This window comes from Gadus macrocephalus, chromosome 7 (genome assembly GCF_031168955.1).
Source record: "Gadus macrocephalus chromosome 7, ASM3116895v1".
Classification (NCBI taxonomy): Eukaryota; Metazoa; Chordata; class Actinopteri; order Gadiformes; family Gadidae; genus Gadus; species Gadus macrocephalus.
This window is the reverse complement of record NC_082388.1, coordinates 15,898,985-15,915,703: the sequence shown is the minus strand read 5'-3', so window position 1 is coordinate 15,915,703 and position 16,719 is coordinate 15,898,985. Positions and strand designations below refer to the sequence as shown.

At 46.5% G+C, this 16,719-nt stretch overlaps 1 protein-coding gene across 1 annotated transcript in view; it reads right to left on the bottom strand.

Moving 5' to 3' along the window:
* Positions 1-16,719, bottom strand: part of mtus2a (microtubule associated tumor suppressor candidate 2a) — a 43,079-nt gene that overhangs the window by 12,497 nt on the left and 13,863 nt on the right. Inside the window, exons 4-5 of the mRNA XM_060056889.1 lie at positions 11,962-12,441; positions 3,658-3,840 (exon numbers count right to left, since the gene is read on the bottom strand). Of these exons, the coding sequence (XP_059912872.1) occupies positions 3,658-3,840; positions 11,962-12,441 (663 nt within the window). The remainder of the gene's footprint in view (positions 1-3,657; positions 3,841-11,961; positions 12,442-16,719) is intronic.

Below are 16,719 nucleotides of genomic sequence, written 5' to 3'. Positions count from 1 at the left end.
TCAAATGTGTGAGGGGAGTATCTGTTAGGGGGGAGGGAGCGTGTGATGGGAGAGAGTGCACGTGAGGGTAAGAGAGCATTAGAGGGGAGAGCGGGTTTGATTGGAGAGAGAGTGTTGATGGGTGGTTGTAGTATGTCTGTGTGTGTGTGTGTGTGTGTGTGTGTGTGTGTGTGTGTGTGTGTGTGTGTGTGTGTGTGTGTGTGTGGTGCAGCAAAACCAAGCGCCCTGATGACTTTCTTGCCTACCGTCTCTTCTCTCCTCTTTTTCTTCCTCACTATCTGCGGCAAAAAACTCCCTTCTTCAATCTAAAATTCAATCTTCCTTCTCCTATCCCTCCTTCTCCCTCCTTCCTACTACCCCGCGATTTTGTCTACTTTTTAAGATGACTTATGCTCCTCATTTCCCCATCTTCTGTCACCTCCTATCCTACAGCCAACTCTTGATCTCCTACTCTAATTTCCGTTTCCTTATTCTCTCCCAATGAGGTGGTCACCTTTCCACCCCCCAACCACCGGCCCTTTCACCCCTACCCCCTCTCTCTCACCCCTACCCCCTCTCACCCCTACCCCCTCTCTCTCACCCCTACCCCCTCTCACTCCTACCCCCTCTCTCTCACCCCTACCCCCTCTCTCTCACCCCTATCCCCTCTCACCCTATCCTCTATCAGCCCTATCCCTCTCACTCCTACCCCCTCTCTCTCCCCCCTACTCATCCCTCTTTTAAAGAAACACACACTCAAGCCACCTGATGTAAAGAACTACTGACCTGTCTCTAGTGTGCAGTCTTTTCTGCTTACCTACACCAGAACAACCTTCTTGACTCTCACCAGTGTGGATTAAGATTTCCCACTGTCAGAACAGCTTCCATCACCTCCACTGTCAATCCCCCCTACCAAAACAATGGGTTCTGTCATACTACTACTATACTACCAATACTGTCCTTTTCATGGCCAGACCGCAGCCTGAACCTCTGCTTGTCTGGCCGATGTCTCTCACTGGATGTGGACACATGACCCGATGCTCAACCTGGACAAGATTGAGCTGCTCTTCCTTCCAGGGCAGGCATCCGCCAACCCCAACCTCTCCATCAATATCGACTACTCTGCGGTGCCTGGGACTCGCATGGCAAGGAGCCTTTGGTGTGACACCGGCGACAGGGGGGCCTTCTACAGCCAACATTGCCGCAATTCATGCTCAACAACATGGGGAGGACACGTCCGTTCCTAAGCCAGGAGGCTACCCAGGTTTTGGTCCAAGCTCTTCTCGTCATCTCGTGTCTGGACTAGTGCCACTCCCTTCTGGCTGGTCTGCCTTCATGGGACGTTCCTCCTTTAGAGCTCATCCAGAATGCAGCAGCCCAGCTGGTCCTTAACCTACCAACATTGTCCCATCACTCTTCCGCCCTCTGCACCGGTTACCGATGGCTGCTTGAATCCGATACAAGTGATCTATACTTGCCTAGCGTTCTGGCCCACCCCACGCGAAGGACATGGTCAAACCGTACACCACCAGACCGTCCACTACGCTCTAAGACTGCCAAACGGCTTGCTACTCCCTCGGGACCCAAATTCTCTTTATAACATGTTGTAGCACTCAACACAGTTTTCATAAATTGTACAAACTCAAAGGATTTTTGCACGATTCATGGGTTATATCTTCATTGTTGAATGCACTTATTGTAAGTAGCTTTCAACAACTGTATAAATGTAATGTATGTGTGTGTGTGTGTGTGTGTGTGTGTGGGGGGGGGGGGTAGGGGGAAGGATATATTTTTAGCAGAAAGGAGTGGCGCATCAAGGAGAAAGTAATTAGATCGGTAATGGAAAATAATCCTGAACAAATCCCCAGACAACACTTGAGTGATGCGGCAATCCCACAGAGACCATTTGTGTGTGTGTGTGTGTGTGTGTGTGTGTGTGTGTGTGTGTGTGTGTGTGTGTGTGTGTGTGTGTGTGTGTGTGTTTGTGTGTGGGTCAGGTAAGTGTGGTTGTGTGGTTGTGTGTGTGTGCCAACTCAGGTGTGTGTGTGTGTGTTAAAGCTACCCCACAGTCTCAGAGCGACTCATTACTGTGAACTATACCCAAGATCTCTGCAATCACCACTATAGCACGCACGAACAGTCCCCCAGCTATCAGAGGACTCCATCTTAGGTCCTGATTATCATATCGGGGTCATGGCTGGACCCAATCAGATAACAGCTTTCCTCACCTCCTGGTGTCTCCATCTCCTCTCTCTGTGGGGATTTGACCTCCTAGAAGCAAACATCCCTAACCTCCTGGCCTCATCCTTCAAAAAATCACCTAGCTGCTCCCCGTTTACTTTCCATTAAAGGATAGCTTCTGGAATTTTTCCACCTGGTCCCTATTTTTTAATCATTTTGCGTCTAAGGGACAAATGTATGGAGGTAGATTTGTGTCTTTATTATGCAATCAAAAATAATAGGTTTGAGAGCAAAACTTTCCATACTGCAATCAAAAAATAGGTTTGAGTGCAAAACTTTCCACACTGCAATCAAAAAAATTATTTGAGAGCAAAACTATCGACACAGCAATCAAACAGATTTTTATTGCTTGAGCTGAATCTCGTGGGCGGGACCTACGCCGAAAGATGTAAGACACGTCTCTATTGGCCAGTCTCGATCGGAGTGACAGCTTGGCAACATCCACAGTTAGTAACGAGAGAGGGAGTTTTGAAGTCCATGATGAGACAGAGCGGGAATCGGGAGCTCCCTCTCTCGTTACTAACTGTGGATGTTGCCAAGCTGTCACTCCGATTGAGACTGGCCAATAGAGACGTGTCTTACATCTTTCGGCGTAGGTCCCGCCCACGAGATTCAGCTCAACAGCAAGCAAAGCTTTTGGATTCGCAAGCAAAACTTTAGGATTCGCAAACAAAACTTTTTGATTCGCAAACAGAACTTTTTGATTCGCAAACAAAACTTTTGGATTTGCAAACAAAACTTTTGGATTTGCAAACAAAACTTTTGGATTCCCATTAATAATTTTTTTATCACATTAATTGATCTTGCAATAAAAAATTTTTGATTGCAGTGTCGATAGTTTTGCTCTCAAATCTATTTTTTGATTGCAGTGTGGAAAGTTTTGCTCTCAAACCTATTTTTTGATTGCAGTGTGGAAAGTTTTGCTCTCAAACCTATTATTTTTGATTGCAAAATAAAGACACAAATCTACCTCCATACAAATGCAGACATTATTTTTAAATTTGGGCCAATATTGAGGGAGAAGACTGCAACAGTAACCATTGAAAGTGGCCTTCAATATAATCCTTGGTTAAATGACACCCTGTCAAAGAAAGTCTAAAAGTTCTTGTTTTTTTGCCACATGTGGAATAATGGAAAGGAGCCCTACAGAAAGATACAACTTTTGTATTTAGCTTTTTCTCGATACACTTACTTTTTCTCGACATGTTATTGTGTCCGACCAAGTCTCGCTCAAGGAGAAGTCACAAAACTCTGAAATTTGATGGTTGCATTGTTTGTCGATTCCCCTATCACGATTTCAATCTCAACAGTCCGTCGTCCAGATCTTTAAGAAAACACCACACTCGCTCTGTGCAGTAAAACACAGCCCACTCTCTCTCTCCAGCTCTCACTCAGGCCTGAATGGAGCTCTGAAGGAGCCTGTGAGCGTGATCTCACCTGCAGGGGAGCTGCGGGGCTGGGCAGGCAGGTAGCGGCGGTGCAGGGCTGGGGTGGACGGGGGCTGGATGCTACCGCTGCTGTTGAGGCGGGGACCCCCACCTCCGACCTCGCTCTGCTGCTGTGCTGCTGCCGCCGCTGCTGGACCCCTCTGTACGGGAGGGTCCTCACTCACACTGAGTCCTGGAAGCACGCAGGAAACACACACATATAGCACATTAGCATTAGCATAAACATACACACACATACACGATAGCATAAACACACACACACACACACACACACACACACACACACACACACACACACACACACACACACACACACACACACACACACACACACACACACACACACACACACACACACACACACACAATAGCATAAACACACACACACATTCAACAAAAGCATAAACACACACTCATACACTAATAGGATAGGATAAACTAACAGATATAGACAATGGCATCAACACACTCACACACTCTCACACACACACACACACACACACACACACACACACCTTCACACACAAAATGGCATATACACATCTCCACACAATATGATAAACACACACTCACACACACACACACGCAAGCAAGCATATATGCACACCGCGCACACACACACACAATTTAACAAAACACACACACACACATGCACAGGGACTCGCCTACAAACACACACACACACACACACACACACACACACACACACACGCACACACGCACACGCACACACACACATCGATAACGGCGGAGTGAATAGCTTTGACCTCCACACCTCCATCAGAGTGTGTGTAAGTGGCAGAGATAGACATCGGGTCCTGGGCAGTTATCCCTGCTACTGCTGTGGCGAGACACAGCAATCTGCAGCCAGATTGAAAACCTCATGAATCTCAATGCCACCAGACGCACGCACACACACACACACACACACACACACACACACACACACACACACACACACACACACACACACACACACACACACACACACACACACACACACACACACACACACACACACACACCACACCACCACCCACACAGCCTGACACTGAAAGTGCAAACACAGAGCTGGAATAATAAATATGATGAATAATAAATAGACAACTTTATCGGGTGTAAAAACTCCCCAGATCGTATATCAGATGTAACAGACTCTGAAATCTGGTGATGCAATTAAAAAACATCCAGATCTTAGGGAAGGTTAGGACCATGAGCAGTCTTAACCCCTACCTGCTGCCTTAACCCTACCTGCTTGAATGACATCTGAAAAGATTCACTGCAATCCACTTTGTTGTATAGCATAGTGCATAATGTGTGAATAAATACCAAATGATTTGTAACCGTTTACCAACCAATTATCCCATGTGTAGCTGATTCCTCAGCATAACCACAATTGGTTAATAATTCACAGGTTAGCTCTCCTATTGGTAGAGGAAAGGGCTGTTGCTAGGAGCTGTGGATCCCGCTGTTTAATTAATGTTATGTCTTGGAAACAATTGTGCAAAAAAAAAAAAGGTCATTTAGAAAGGTCTAAATGTTGTCCTTTATGCTGCTAATTGCTAAAGGACTTGCTAGCTGTTTACCATTTTGTCTACGAATGTTGAACATAGACAAAATAATCTAAACCGAATTGAGGGGCCGCTAGGAACATATTTGCATATTGTGTGCATGTGTCTGGGCGGGGAAATGATTTGGCAACCGTGGGGGGAATTAATTAGCCGTCGCGTGGCCCCTCTCGGACCTGATTGGCCAGAGTGTTCATGGTACTCTCCTCTCATTAGGCAGTCAAGGACACGGTGCGCCATCAGCCTGACCCTTCTAACACGCCCTATTTTCCACCTATTACCTTCGGGCTGACGCAGTAACACTGGGTTTCAATGGTAAGGCTTGACAAAAACTCCATCAAAAACGAATCACAATGATTAGCTATCCATGCTGATAACAGCATGGGGTTTACAGCAAGAAGTAACGAATGGAGTGACTGGCTTAGAAGAGAGAGAGAGAGAGAGAGAGAGAGAGAGAGAGAGAGAGAGAGAGAGAGAGAGAGAGAGAGAGAGAGAGAGAGAGAAAGAGAGAGAGGCAAAGCACAGCACTTGAAAGTACACCAAGATTGATTCAAAAGACAAAAAATTAACAGAGAGGGGCATTCAAGCCAGTTCAAAAGCATATGATCATGGAAAAACAATGCTCTGGTCGTCTACAGAGCAAAAGCTGATTCATCGAATGTTTCATTATTTTAATTTAGGCTGTAGTTGCATATTTATTACTTGGAAAAACTGTCTCTCCTTCGATTTTTCTCCTTCTATGGTAAAGTTAAACGGATGACGACAATAAACAGCAAGGTAAAGTCGTTCAAGAAAAGTATTTAGAAATGATTGCATGTCGGAAAGTTTCTGCTCGTAGCCGTGGTTGTTGTCATGCGGACAATGCTGGCTCATTGAAAATAACCGCACAATGCATTCAACAGCAGCTGATAATGACGTTTCATTTCCTCTGACACACTTCAACACACATGGAAAATAAACACACAATCATACATAAACATTCAGACACCCACAGGTTCCGTCCTACAATGCAGGGATGACAGGTAGACAATGTGTGACAAGAGGAAGCCAAGGTTAAGGCTGCACACATGCATGTGATGAGAAAGACCAATGTTGAGCCAGAGCCAGAGAGAGAGAGAGAGAGAGAGAGAGAGAGAGAGAGAGAGAGAGAGAGAGAGAGAGGAAGAGAGAGAGAGAGAGAGAGAGAGAGAGAGAGAGAGAGAGAGAGAGAGAGAGAGAGAGAGAGAGAGAGAGAGGAAGAGAGAGAGAGAGAGAGAGAGAGAGAGAGAGGAAGAGAGAGAGAGAGAGAGAGAGAGAGAGAGAGAGAGAGAGAGAGAGAGAGAGAGAGAGAGGAAGAGAGAGAGAGAGAGAGAGAGAGAGAGAGAGAGAGAGAGAGAGAGAGAGAGGAGAGAGAGAGAGAGAGAGAGAGAGAGAGAGAGAGAGAGAGAGAGAGAGAGAGAGAGAGAGAGGAAGAGAGAGAGAGAGAGAGGAAGAAGAGAGAGAGAGAGAGAGAGAGAGACAGACAGAGAGAGAGAGAGACAGACAGAGAGAGAGAGAGACAGACAGAGAGAGAGAGAGACAGACAGAGAGAGATTAGATCCTGACACAAGAGCTGTCAGCTGCAGCCCACAGACCTTCTGTCCCCTGCCAGCTGACAAACATCACAGAATATATAAATCCAACACATCATGAATATCATGAATAAGGGAGACGGAAATACGTTCTCACGTAAATTCTCTCTTTGTTAACTTGTGTTATGTTATTAGTTGTATATATATAAAAATATACACAATATATATCTATATATCTGTTGTAGTTTCTAAGTATTTGTTGTCATTTAATCCAGACTAAACTTAGAAGTTATCAGACAGGGGGAAAGAGGAGAGGAAAAGAGCGAAGGGGGAGGAAAGGAGAGACAAGGGAGAGGAGGAGACCATGGCAGTGGGAAACAGAACATAGTGAGTCTGGAATCAATGTGGTTCCAATGTGGAGAGTGGTTCCAAATCAAAACAAGCAACAGGGTCTTTCTCCTACGCCACTGATTTAACCTCAGTGAGAAATCCTGATGGCTAACCACAGCCTCCTCCCCAGAGACTATCCCCAAGAAGCTGAGGTGTATAAACAGTGTCATAGGGCCACTTGTGTTTTCAATCCAATTGGTTTACCCCTATATTTATGCATACACCGCCCACGGTCTCCAAACTCACACAACAATCTACCCTAACAATGTAGCTCAACAACGTGAACTAATTGCTTAAAACAATAATTAGCGGCAGGGGAACCAGAGTGAGAGGATATATTACCCAGAATCCCCAGCTGGGTGGGGGTCTGAGTCTAAGCTGATAAATACTGATTAACAAGCAGCTGCATGGCACACCCACGGTGCTTATCAGGTAATGAAAAGGCTGATTCAGCCCGTCCACACTGTCACAGATCCACAGATAAACCCACCGCCAGCACCACCAGCGTGTTTGACACCTCTGCTGGGATACGTAAGCCTGAGCCAATCAGGGCACCTAATTAGATCTCTACTGGTGTGTGTGTGCATGTGTGTGCGCGTGCGTGCGTGCGTGCGTGTGTGTGTGAATGTAAGTGGGTGCAATTTTGAGTGCTGGTGTGCGTGTATTCGTGCATAAGCGTGTGTGCATGGAAGTCCAAAGGGGTAAAAACGACGCCCGCTTTTAGACGTGTCATCATTAAAATTGAAAAGACACAAATTTAGCGGGTCAAAACGCTGTTTTTATGTCGCTTTTCCTCAACAACATAAAAGACGTGTTTAGGAAAGCTTTTTAACAGGCTATTTATCACGTTAAACACGTTATAAAGACTTGATAGTGGAGGTGGCTCATTGGAGATTTTTTGCATTTGGACTTAATTGGGTATTTGAGTAGCAAGCATCATCACAGGATCCTGCATTCAAAGCGTGTGATGAGACAAGGAATATGCAATTTCTATTGCATATTTCTATGTATTTTTATATATTAACATCATATTGATGATTATTCAAATTAGCTCCATCAGGAATGATGAGGCGTTATGAAAGCAAAGTCGTAGTTTAGTAAAATTTTTATGAATACACGTCTACAATGAGGCGTATGTTTAATACTTTTTGCCTTCCATAGAGGGTGTCTGAGTGAGCAAGCATGTGCGTGCGTGCTTGCCCATGGCTGCGTGTGTGCGTGCGTGGGTGCGTGTGCGTGTTTGCATGTGCTTGGGAAGAAGCAACATAGAAACCATCTGCTCATGGTGAGCGGTTGTGAGTCACAGGCCAGATACGAGCCACAGCATCTGCTGCCACGCCTCTCCACCACCTCTCTTACCTCTAGCACCACCGCTCCGCCGACATATCTCTAACACCACCTCTCTTACCTCTAACCCCACCTCTCCTGTCTCCCTGCTCCTCTACACCCCTCTTCACCTCCACCTCCACCTCAACTCCTCCACCTCAACCACTCTGCTCCCCCACCTCTCTTCCCCTTCAACTCAATTCCCATCCTCCTCTCTTGCCCTCTCTCCTCCTCAATTTCCACCTCGTCTCTCTACACCTCCACCTGTCCTTCGTGATGTGGATTATAGAATTGATACCGGTTTGGTTATCCCAATCAATAAACCTTTTATTGTGAAACGGCCTTAATATCTCACTGAGGATGTACTTTGTTTCCCTCCACCATCTTGTGTTTTCGCCATCAGCTGTTTGCTGGCTGGGTGGAGCAGACACTGTGCAGAGATCACACTGTTTGGTGTAGTGATGGATTCCACCATTGCTGAGATTATGGACATCCGCATCCTAGCCAGCTAATATTGAATTTGTCAATCCAACTGACATGGTTCAGTTCATTTGTGTGTGGGTGTGTTTGGAGGCTCAGAAATGAGCTCAAATCTATGGGAATAATCTATATACACACACACACACACACACACACACACACACACACACACACACACACACACACACACACACACACACACACACACACACACACACACACACACACACACACACACACACACACACACACACACACGAACACAAGCCCACACACACAGCATATTTCCCATGGGAATTCTAGACATCAGGGCTAAGCATTTGATTAATGATCGAAATCAATATGCCACTTTCGACACGCACACAGGCACAAATGCACAGGCGCACAGGCGCGCTCGCACACACACACACACACACACACACACACACACACACACACACACACACACACACACACACACACACACACACACACACACACACACACACATTAACCATTGTATGTTGTCTCAGGGTCATTGAAGTTCAATATTTCATGTCAGGTTTGTATTCTAATCCAATAATGCGTGTAAAGTATTATTGGAGCAGAATTGAAACAGTTTCCAATCAAGCAAACACTAATGCATGAATTGGCCTTCAGGAGATTGAGGCGATGAGAATGGTGCCAGAAACAATATATCAGAAACTTCATTTAAACATCATTTCTCGACACACATTTTGTGATGCCTGGCCTCAATAAGGCAGTGAGGGAGAGGAGAAAGGGAAGGAGAGGAGGGGGAGAGAGAGAAGACTAGCACGATGGGAGAGGAAAGGACAAGGGGGGGGAGTGAGATGGGAGAGGAAAAGAAGAGAGGAAATAGAGAGCTGTTGGTGGGTGGAGTGAGATGGGAGAGAAGACTGGAGGGAGAAAGGTGGAGAGAGAGAGAGAGAGAGAGAGAGAGAGAGAGAGAGAGAGAGAGAGAGAGAGAGAGAGAGAGAGAGAGAGAGAGAGAGAGAGAGAGAGAGAGAGAGAGAGAGAGAGAGAGAGAGAGAGAGAGAGAAGGGTGGAGGGGGGGCTGGACATCTAACAGTCAGAACAGAGAGATGCTGGTGGTCAGAGAGCTGCCAGGTAAAGGTTACAAACCCCATGTAGTGCCTAAACAAGAAGGTTACCATGTGGTTCATCATCCACATGCACGCTCAACTCCCCAAACACACACACACACACACACACACACACACACACACACACACACACACACACACACACACACACACACACACACACACACACACACACACACACACACACACACACACACACACACACACACAGCATGGCTCCACCACAATCTTATTTTCCCCAAAGCCTTCTCCAAACAGATCTACCCCCCACCACCCCCACACCCAGAACTTCGTGTTCTCCTCCTCTCAGATGAGAGAGGAGAACTCAAACCACAAGAGAGGATGAGAGTGATGACATAACAGGGGGGGGGGGGGGGGGGGCTGACGTGCGTGAGAGTGGAGGCTCCTACGTCAACTGTAACTGGGAGAAGAGGAGCAAAACACTCTTCAAGTAGGTCACATTAAAAAACCATGCCGGCTTCTGAGACGCTCTGCTGGTCGGCCAACCGGCCAGAGACCACAGCCGGCCGAGCCAACCAAGGCCACCAGTCAGCCCACCAGATAGACCAACAGGCGACCAGCTAGACCAACAGATGGACCAACAGGCCACCAGTTAGACCAACAGATAGACCAACAGGCCACCAGCTAGACCAACAGATGGACCAACAGGCCACCAGCTAGACCAACAGATAGACCAACAGGTCACCAGCTAGACCAACAGATAGACCAACAGGCCACCAGCTAGACCAACAGATAGACCAACAGGCCACCAGCTGGCCCAACAGATAGACCAACAGGCCACCAGCTAGCCCACCAGATAGACCAACAGGCCACCAGCTAGACGACCAGATAGACCAACAGGCCACCAGCTGGCCCAACAGATAGACCAACAGGCCACCAGCTAGCCCACCAGATAGACCAACAGGCCACCAGCTAGAGGACCAGATAGACCAACAGGCCACCAGCTAGACGACCAGATAGACCAACAGGCCACCAGCTAGACGACCAGATAGACCAACAGGCCTACAGCTAGCCCACCAGATAGACCAACAGTCATACAGTTAGCCCACCGGATAGACCCACAGGCCACCAGCTAGACAACTAGTTAGACAAACAGTCATACAGCAACAGTACCACAAAGCCAAACAGGCATCCAACTAGCCCACCAGATATCTAACCAGATTAACACCCAAACAGGCCAACTGCCCCCACTGGCACCAAGGCTGGTTCCTCAGGCTCGATTTCCTCAATAATCATCACCCATACCATATAGTCATACCTAAAATTGTCTTCCCTATGAACAAACACAACCTGCCCATACATCTTACAAGGTTTAGATATAAAAATAGACTTGCACATCTTCTTCTGTCTTAAGCTTTCTTATTATTAATTATTAATGATAACGGCAGTCAACAGCCGTTATCTCCATTACATTGCAGGGAGATGGAACCAGAATACCCATACTTTTATTTTGGTTGAACTGATCTAAACTGGGTTTAGACTTTATTTACACTGCATTTATGTAGCGAGTATGGAACTATATATACTATAGTAGTTCTATGGCTGCTACCATTGTCTTACATTCACCAATCCACACCTTCACGCACCATGTCGACAATCCACTTGTCAGGAACTGTTAAGTGCCTTGCTCAAAACATCCTGACACTAAAGGTGAATTATGAACCCTCCGGTAACCTTAACTCCTTCCAGCCGAACGGACGACCAACCAATGAACACACACACACACACACACACACACACACACACACACACACACACACACACACACACACACACACACACACACACACACACACACACACACACACACACACACACACACACACACCAGTCAGGCTGGTAAAGAGGTACTCACGCGGGGTGGCCCTGGAGGGGGCGCTGTTGGCGCTGTCAGCCGAGTGGGCCGAGGACGCAGACGACACGCTGGAGCTCCTCGCGAAGCCAAAGGTTGCCAGCCGGCCCGTGGGGCCCAGCCGCACGCTAGAGGTGAACCCAGGGGCGCGCAGGCCTGAGTGGCTGGCCCTGGGCTGCAGAGACCTGCTGGAGGCCTGGGTCTGGAGCTGGGTCTGGAGCTGGGTCTGGAGCTGGGTCTGGAGCTGGAGCTGGGTCTGGGTCTGGGTCTGGGTCTGGGTCTGGGTCTGGAGCTGGGTCTGGAGCTGGGTCTGGAGCTGGGTCTGGGTCTGGATCGGGGGCTGGAGCTGGGTCTGGGTCTGGGTCTGGGTCTGGGTCTGGGTCTGGGTCTGGAGCTGGGTCTGGAGCTGGTTCTGGAGCTGGGGGTTGGCTGGAGCCGGGGCTGGGGCAGGGTGGGTCGGCGGGGCAGCGGCACTCTGGTCCTCTGTAAGCGAGAGGATCAGCGGTTCTGTGAGGATCCTTATACAACTATGTTAGCGTTCTCCTACTGCTTTCCCATGATGCACTGCTTTCACTCCAGATCAGAATTTAACTTAATCATCCTTCGTATTAATCTATGATGTAATCGGCTCTAACGTATCCTCTGGTTTGAACACAGGAGAAGCCTGCAGAGGTCCCATCTCAAAACAGGGATCAAAAGCTAACACCCAAGTGCTCTTTCTGGGATATATATTGTAGATCGTATATTATGTTGTACCAAAGCATTGTTGAATATTTTATCCAAATGTATCCATAAAGTTCCAAGGGTGTGTATTATTTTCAATAACTGGACACCTCAGCCTTCTCTCAGTACTGAATCAATGTTCTGAAAATCCGACATTAATAACAACACTGAAATATAACTATTGGCTCAATGTTTTTGATTGACAATGCAAAATAAATATTCTCAAAGTAATAAAAACATGTCAGCTGATTCAAGTCCATAAAAACCCTATAACATTATAGATGAGTCAACCGTATGCGTAATCATTATTGGTAACTGCCGTATAAGCTGAATAAACCACTCTTGGGGGTTGGCTTACATAATGGCTACAACAACAACCTCGGCTTCGACCTCGGCCGAAACACCACCCCCGCCGTGCGTTGTTTTCCAATAACAGGACGTGCTATACCGGAGGGTGCTATACCTTATTTATCCAAGGCATTGTCCTTGGTTGAACTCATTACATACAGTGACAGAGACAAGGATGGAAAGAAAAGCAGCACGGAGCACATGTAGCATGGCAGCTTGCCTCTCCCCTGCTAGTCCCAACATGATCAGCTGGTGGAGCAAAAACCTCCACGTTCCAACTCACAGGAGGGTTTCAGCACACACTGTGGTGCTGAAAGAACAGCGCCACTGATATCCGTTTATGTGTGCAAGCGCATGCAAAGCATCTGCTTATGTATCTACCTTTGCATCTACACAGTATATGAGTGTGCAGACAGAAACGTACTAGTCATACCGTCTGAGTCTCGGTCTAAGTTCAGGAGATGTGTGGGAGGTTGGACACAAGCCAGAATGTGTTTGCTCAGCCTCTCTCCTCCTGTGTTGACTAAGCTCCCAGTAGGCTCCAGGAAACAGCTGCAGCCAGCCTCTTCATAATGCATTCTTACAGGCAGGGTGGTAGCTCCTAATGTGTAAAGTCAAGCAATGTAGAGCCAGCTGCTCATATTGGGGACTAAAGCAAAATGTAACTCATTTTTTTGCCGATATCATGACAAATCTTTTTTTTTTTTGCAATTGTAATCACTGTCTAAGGATTATCAATATCTTTTTCTTGATCACAATCACAATTACCCATGACATCGTTAAGGCACTGCTCAGTTCCTCATTCATGAACTGAATGACACTTGAGTGATTTATTGCACAGGAAATGAAGCCATTCGGGTTACAGTTTGCTTCGTTTTGCTCGCATGCAACAGAACACATCTGAACTGAGTTTCATTTGTAGTTTCATTTTCCCCTTCTGGAGATGGGAATAAAGGGAAAAGGGGATGAGAGGAAGATGGCTGTGTAAGGAAAAAAACGATAAAAGAAAATCTGAAGAAAAAATCTGTTGAAAGATAGCATGGCACATTTGGGGAGAGGAAGAAAAAAACTAAATTATGAAAGCCACTGAAGTCACAAGCAATTCGTATTTGCCTTCATACACGGTCTATGATATTTGAAATATGCCAAATGAAATATTTCATACAGATGCAAATTTTACACACACACACACACACACACACACACACACACACACACACACACACACACACACACACACACACACACACACACACACACACACACACACACACACACACACACACACACTCCGAGCTAGGTGGTGTTATATCCTGCTGGCTTGAGATATAGGGCTAGCTGGCTCGGCTTTCCTGCCCATTACCCATAGCCTGGTTCCCCCTCTGCTCTCTATGGGGTAACGCCAGCCCCCACCCTGGGACAAATCTCGCTGAGCTCATGGATGAAACGCCAGGGAGAAAATACTTTGGCAGGGGAAGATGGTGGTTTTCCCCCTCTTTCTCCTCCATGTCTACACTCTACTTCTGTTCTGGTTACTCAAATAGGGCGAAATAGTCCGGATCATTCATATCAACAGACTGTATTGTATTGTCAAATACGTTCACGCACACTCATGGTCACATTCAGCCACACAATTATGGTCATCTTCAGCCACACATTCATGGTCACAATATCTTACACACACACACACACACACACACACACACACACACACACACACACACACACACACACACACACACACACACACACACACACACACACACACACACACACACACACACACACACACACACACACACACACACTCCTACATATATTGACCCACATACCTCAACATTGATAACAGGCTCATTGGGAGCAGGGAAGGTGAGACATCTTGCCCAAGGACAAGTGCAGGATGTAGGATGTAGGGTGGATTGTAGGATGGATGGACGATAGGTATGTAGGTCGTTGGTAAATAATAGATTGTTGGCATCATTGGTGTCATTGGCAAGGACACCTCCTCCCTTGGCTAGAGCCGAGGATTGAAGGATGGAAGGGTGGGAGCTTGGACCAAAGGATGGAGGATTGGATGGATGAAATGTAGCTAGTATAATTGTATCAGTTCTTGGGACCAGGAACGGGCTCTCACCCCCTCTATCGCACTCAACACTTGAAGCCCAAGGAAGGCATATCTTAAAAGAATAGTTACATTCCATCAAAGTATTTATGTTTTGTTACTGCTATTCAGGAGTATGCAAATGTGGCAGTGACTAGCACTGAGTGCCAAGCTATTTTAACTACCCTACTCCCTAGCTGGTTAGGTTATTTCCCCAGAGGAAATGAAGACATGGTAACAAATGGTTCACAGAGCGGCCCCTTTTGCTGTTATGGGCATCCTGGTTCTCCGCAGCCTGTTCCCATACACCGGTGCCAAAGCCCACAGCCCCTGACCTATGCTCCACTTAGACCCTTCATATTGACGATAGCTAGGTGGATGCGTAACCATACAGGGGAGAGAAGAATTATGCTAGCATTATGAACTGACTGAATTAGCTTAGTGCTAATTTGCTTTAGACTTCAAAAGCAGGAGCCCCCCCCCAGGGGCCCAGCAGCACCGGGGGCCCCCAGGGACCAAGCACAACCGCTAGGAACCCCATACATATGGATTGAAGAAAATGATGATGGATAATAACAGGCTTATCTGTAATCTGTTCTGTGTGTGAAGCTGCAGATTGTGTGTGCGTGTGTGTGTTCATATTATTCTGTGTGTGTGTGTGTGTGTGTGTGTGTGTGTGTGTGGTCATATTATTCTGTGTGTGTGTGTGTGTGTGTGTGTGTGTGTGTGTGTGTGTGTGTGTGTGTGTGTGTGTGTTAGTGTGCGTGTGTGAAAGTATGTGTATGACTGTATCCTCTGAAAAAACTTGGATAAAATATGCAGGTCATTAACAGCACTGGCTTGGAGCCATGCGCAACTACGTGCCCGCTTCACACTTCAATCCACCCATGATTGCTGAGCAGTGATGCAAATGTGACTGCTGCAGTCGGCTGCGGAATCTGCATAATTTGCAGATGTACTTTTTTATATGTCATCTCCTTGGAGAAATGCGATGTGGGAGGATTAGTTCAAGGGGTTGTCTTTTGCATAATCCATCATCACTTTTATTTCCCTCACTCATATGTTTTGCAAGGTTTGCCCTCACGTAAATAAGTCTGTATGTATGTTTCGAATGCATTATGTGTACACATGTACCGATGTATTTATGCATTAATGTTTGTACTTACTGTAAATGTGTGTTCATGTAACTCTGCTCATCAGAACACACACCAATTATTCTCTACTTTCTAACGGTAGATATCTGAAGTGGGTAAACTCCCATTGGAATGTTCTCACATCCACCAATCAGATCAGAGTATTTTAATGATGGGGGAGTTAGTCCCCAGACTGCCTGGTAACATGTAGTATAGGACGATGAGGCAGCTCTGTTACATCACTTCTCTGCCTCAGAAGCAAAGACATAATTAGCTCAAGGTTTCCTAACATAAGTAATATTAGCTTCTTGGTGCTGTGCCTGAATCGAAATGATATAACTAGAACTTAATTGAGAATGAATACAGTAGTATCTATTCTCGTCGTATGCAGGAGGAGGTTGTCATGCAACAGAAATGCAAAGTAAAATCTTCACATAACACTGCAAAGCATTGAGT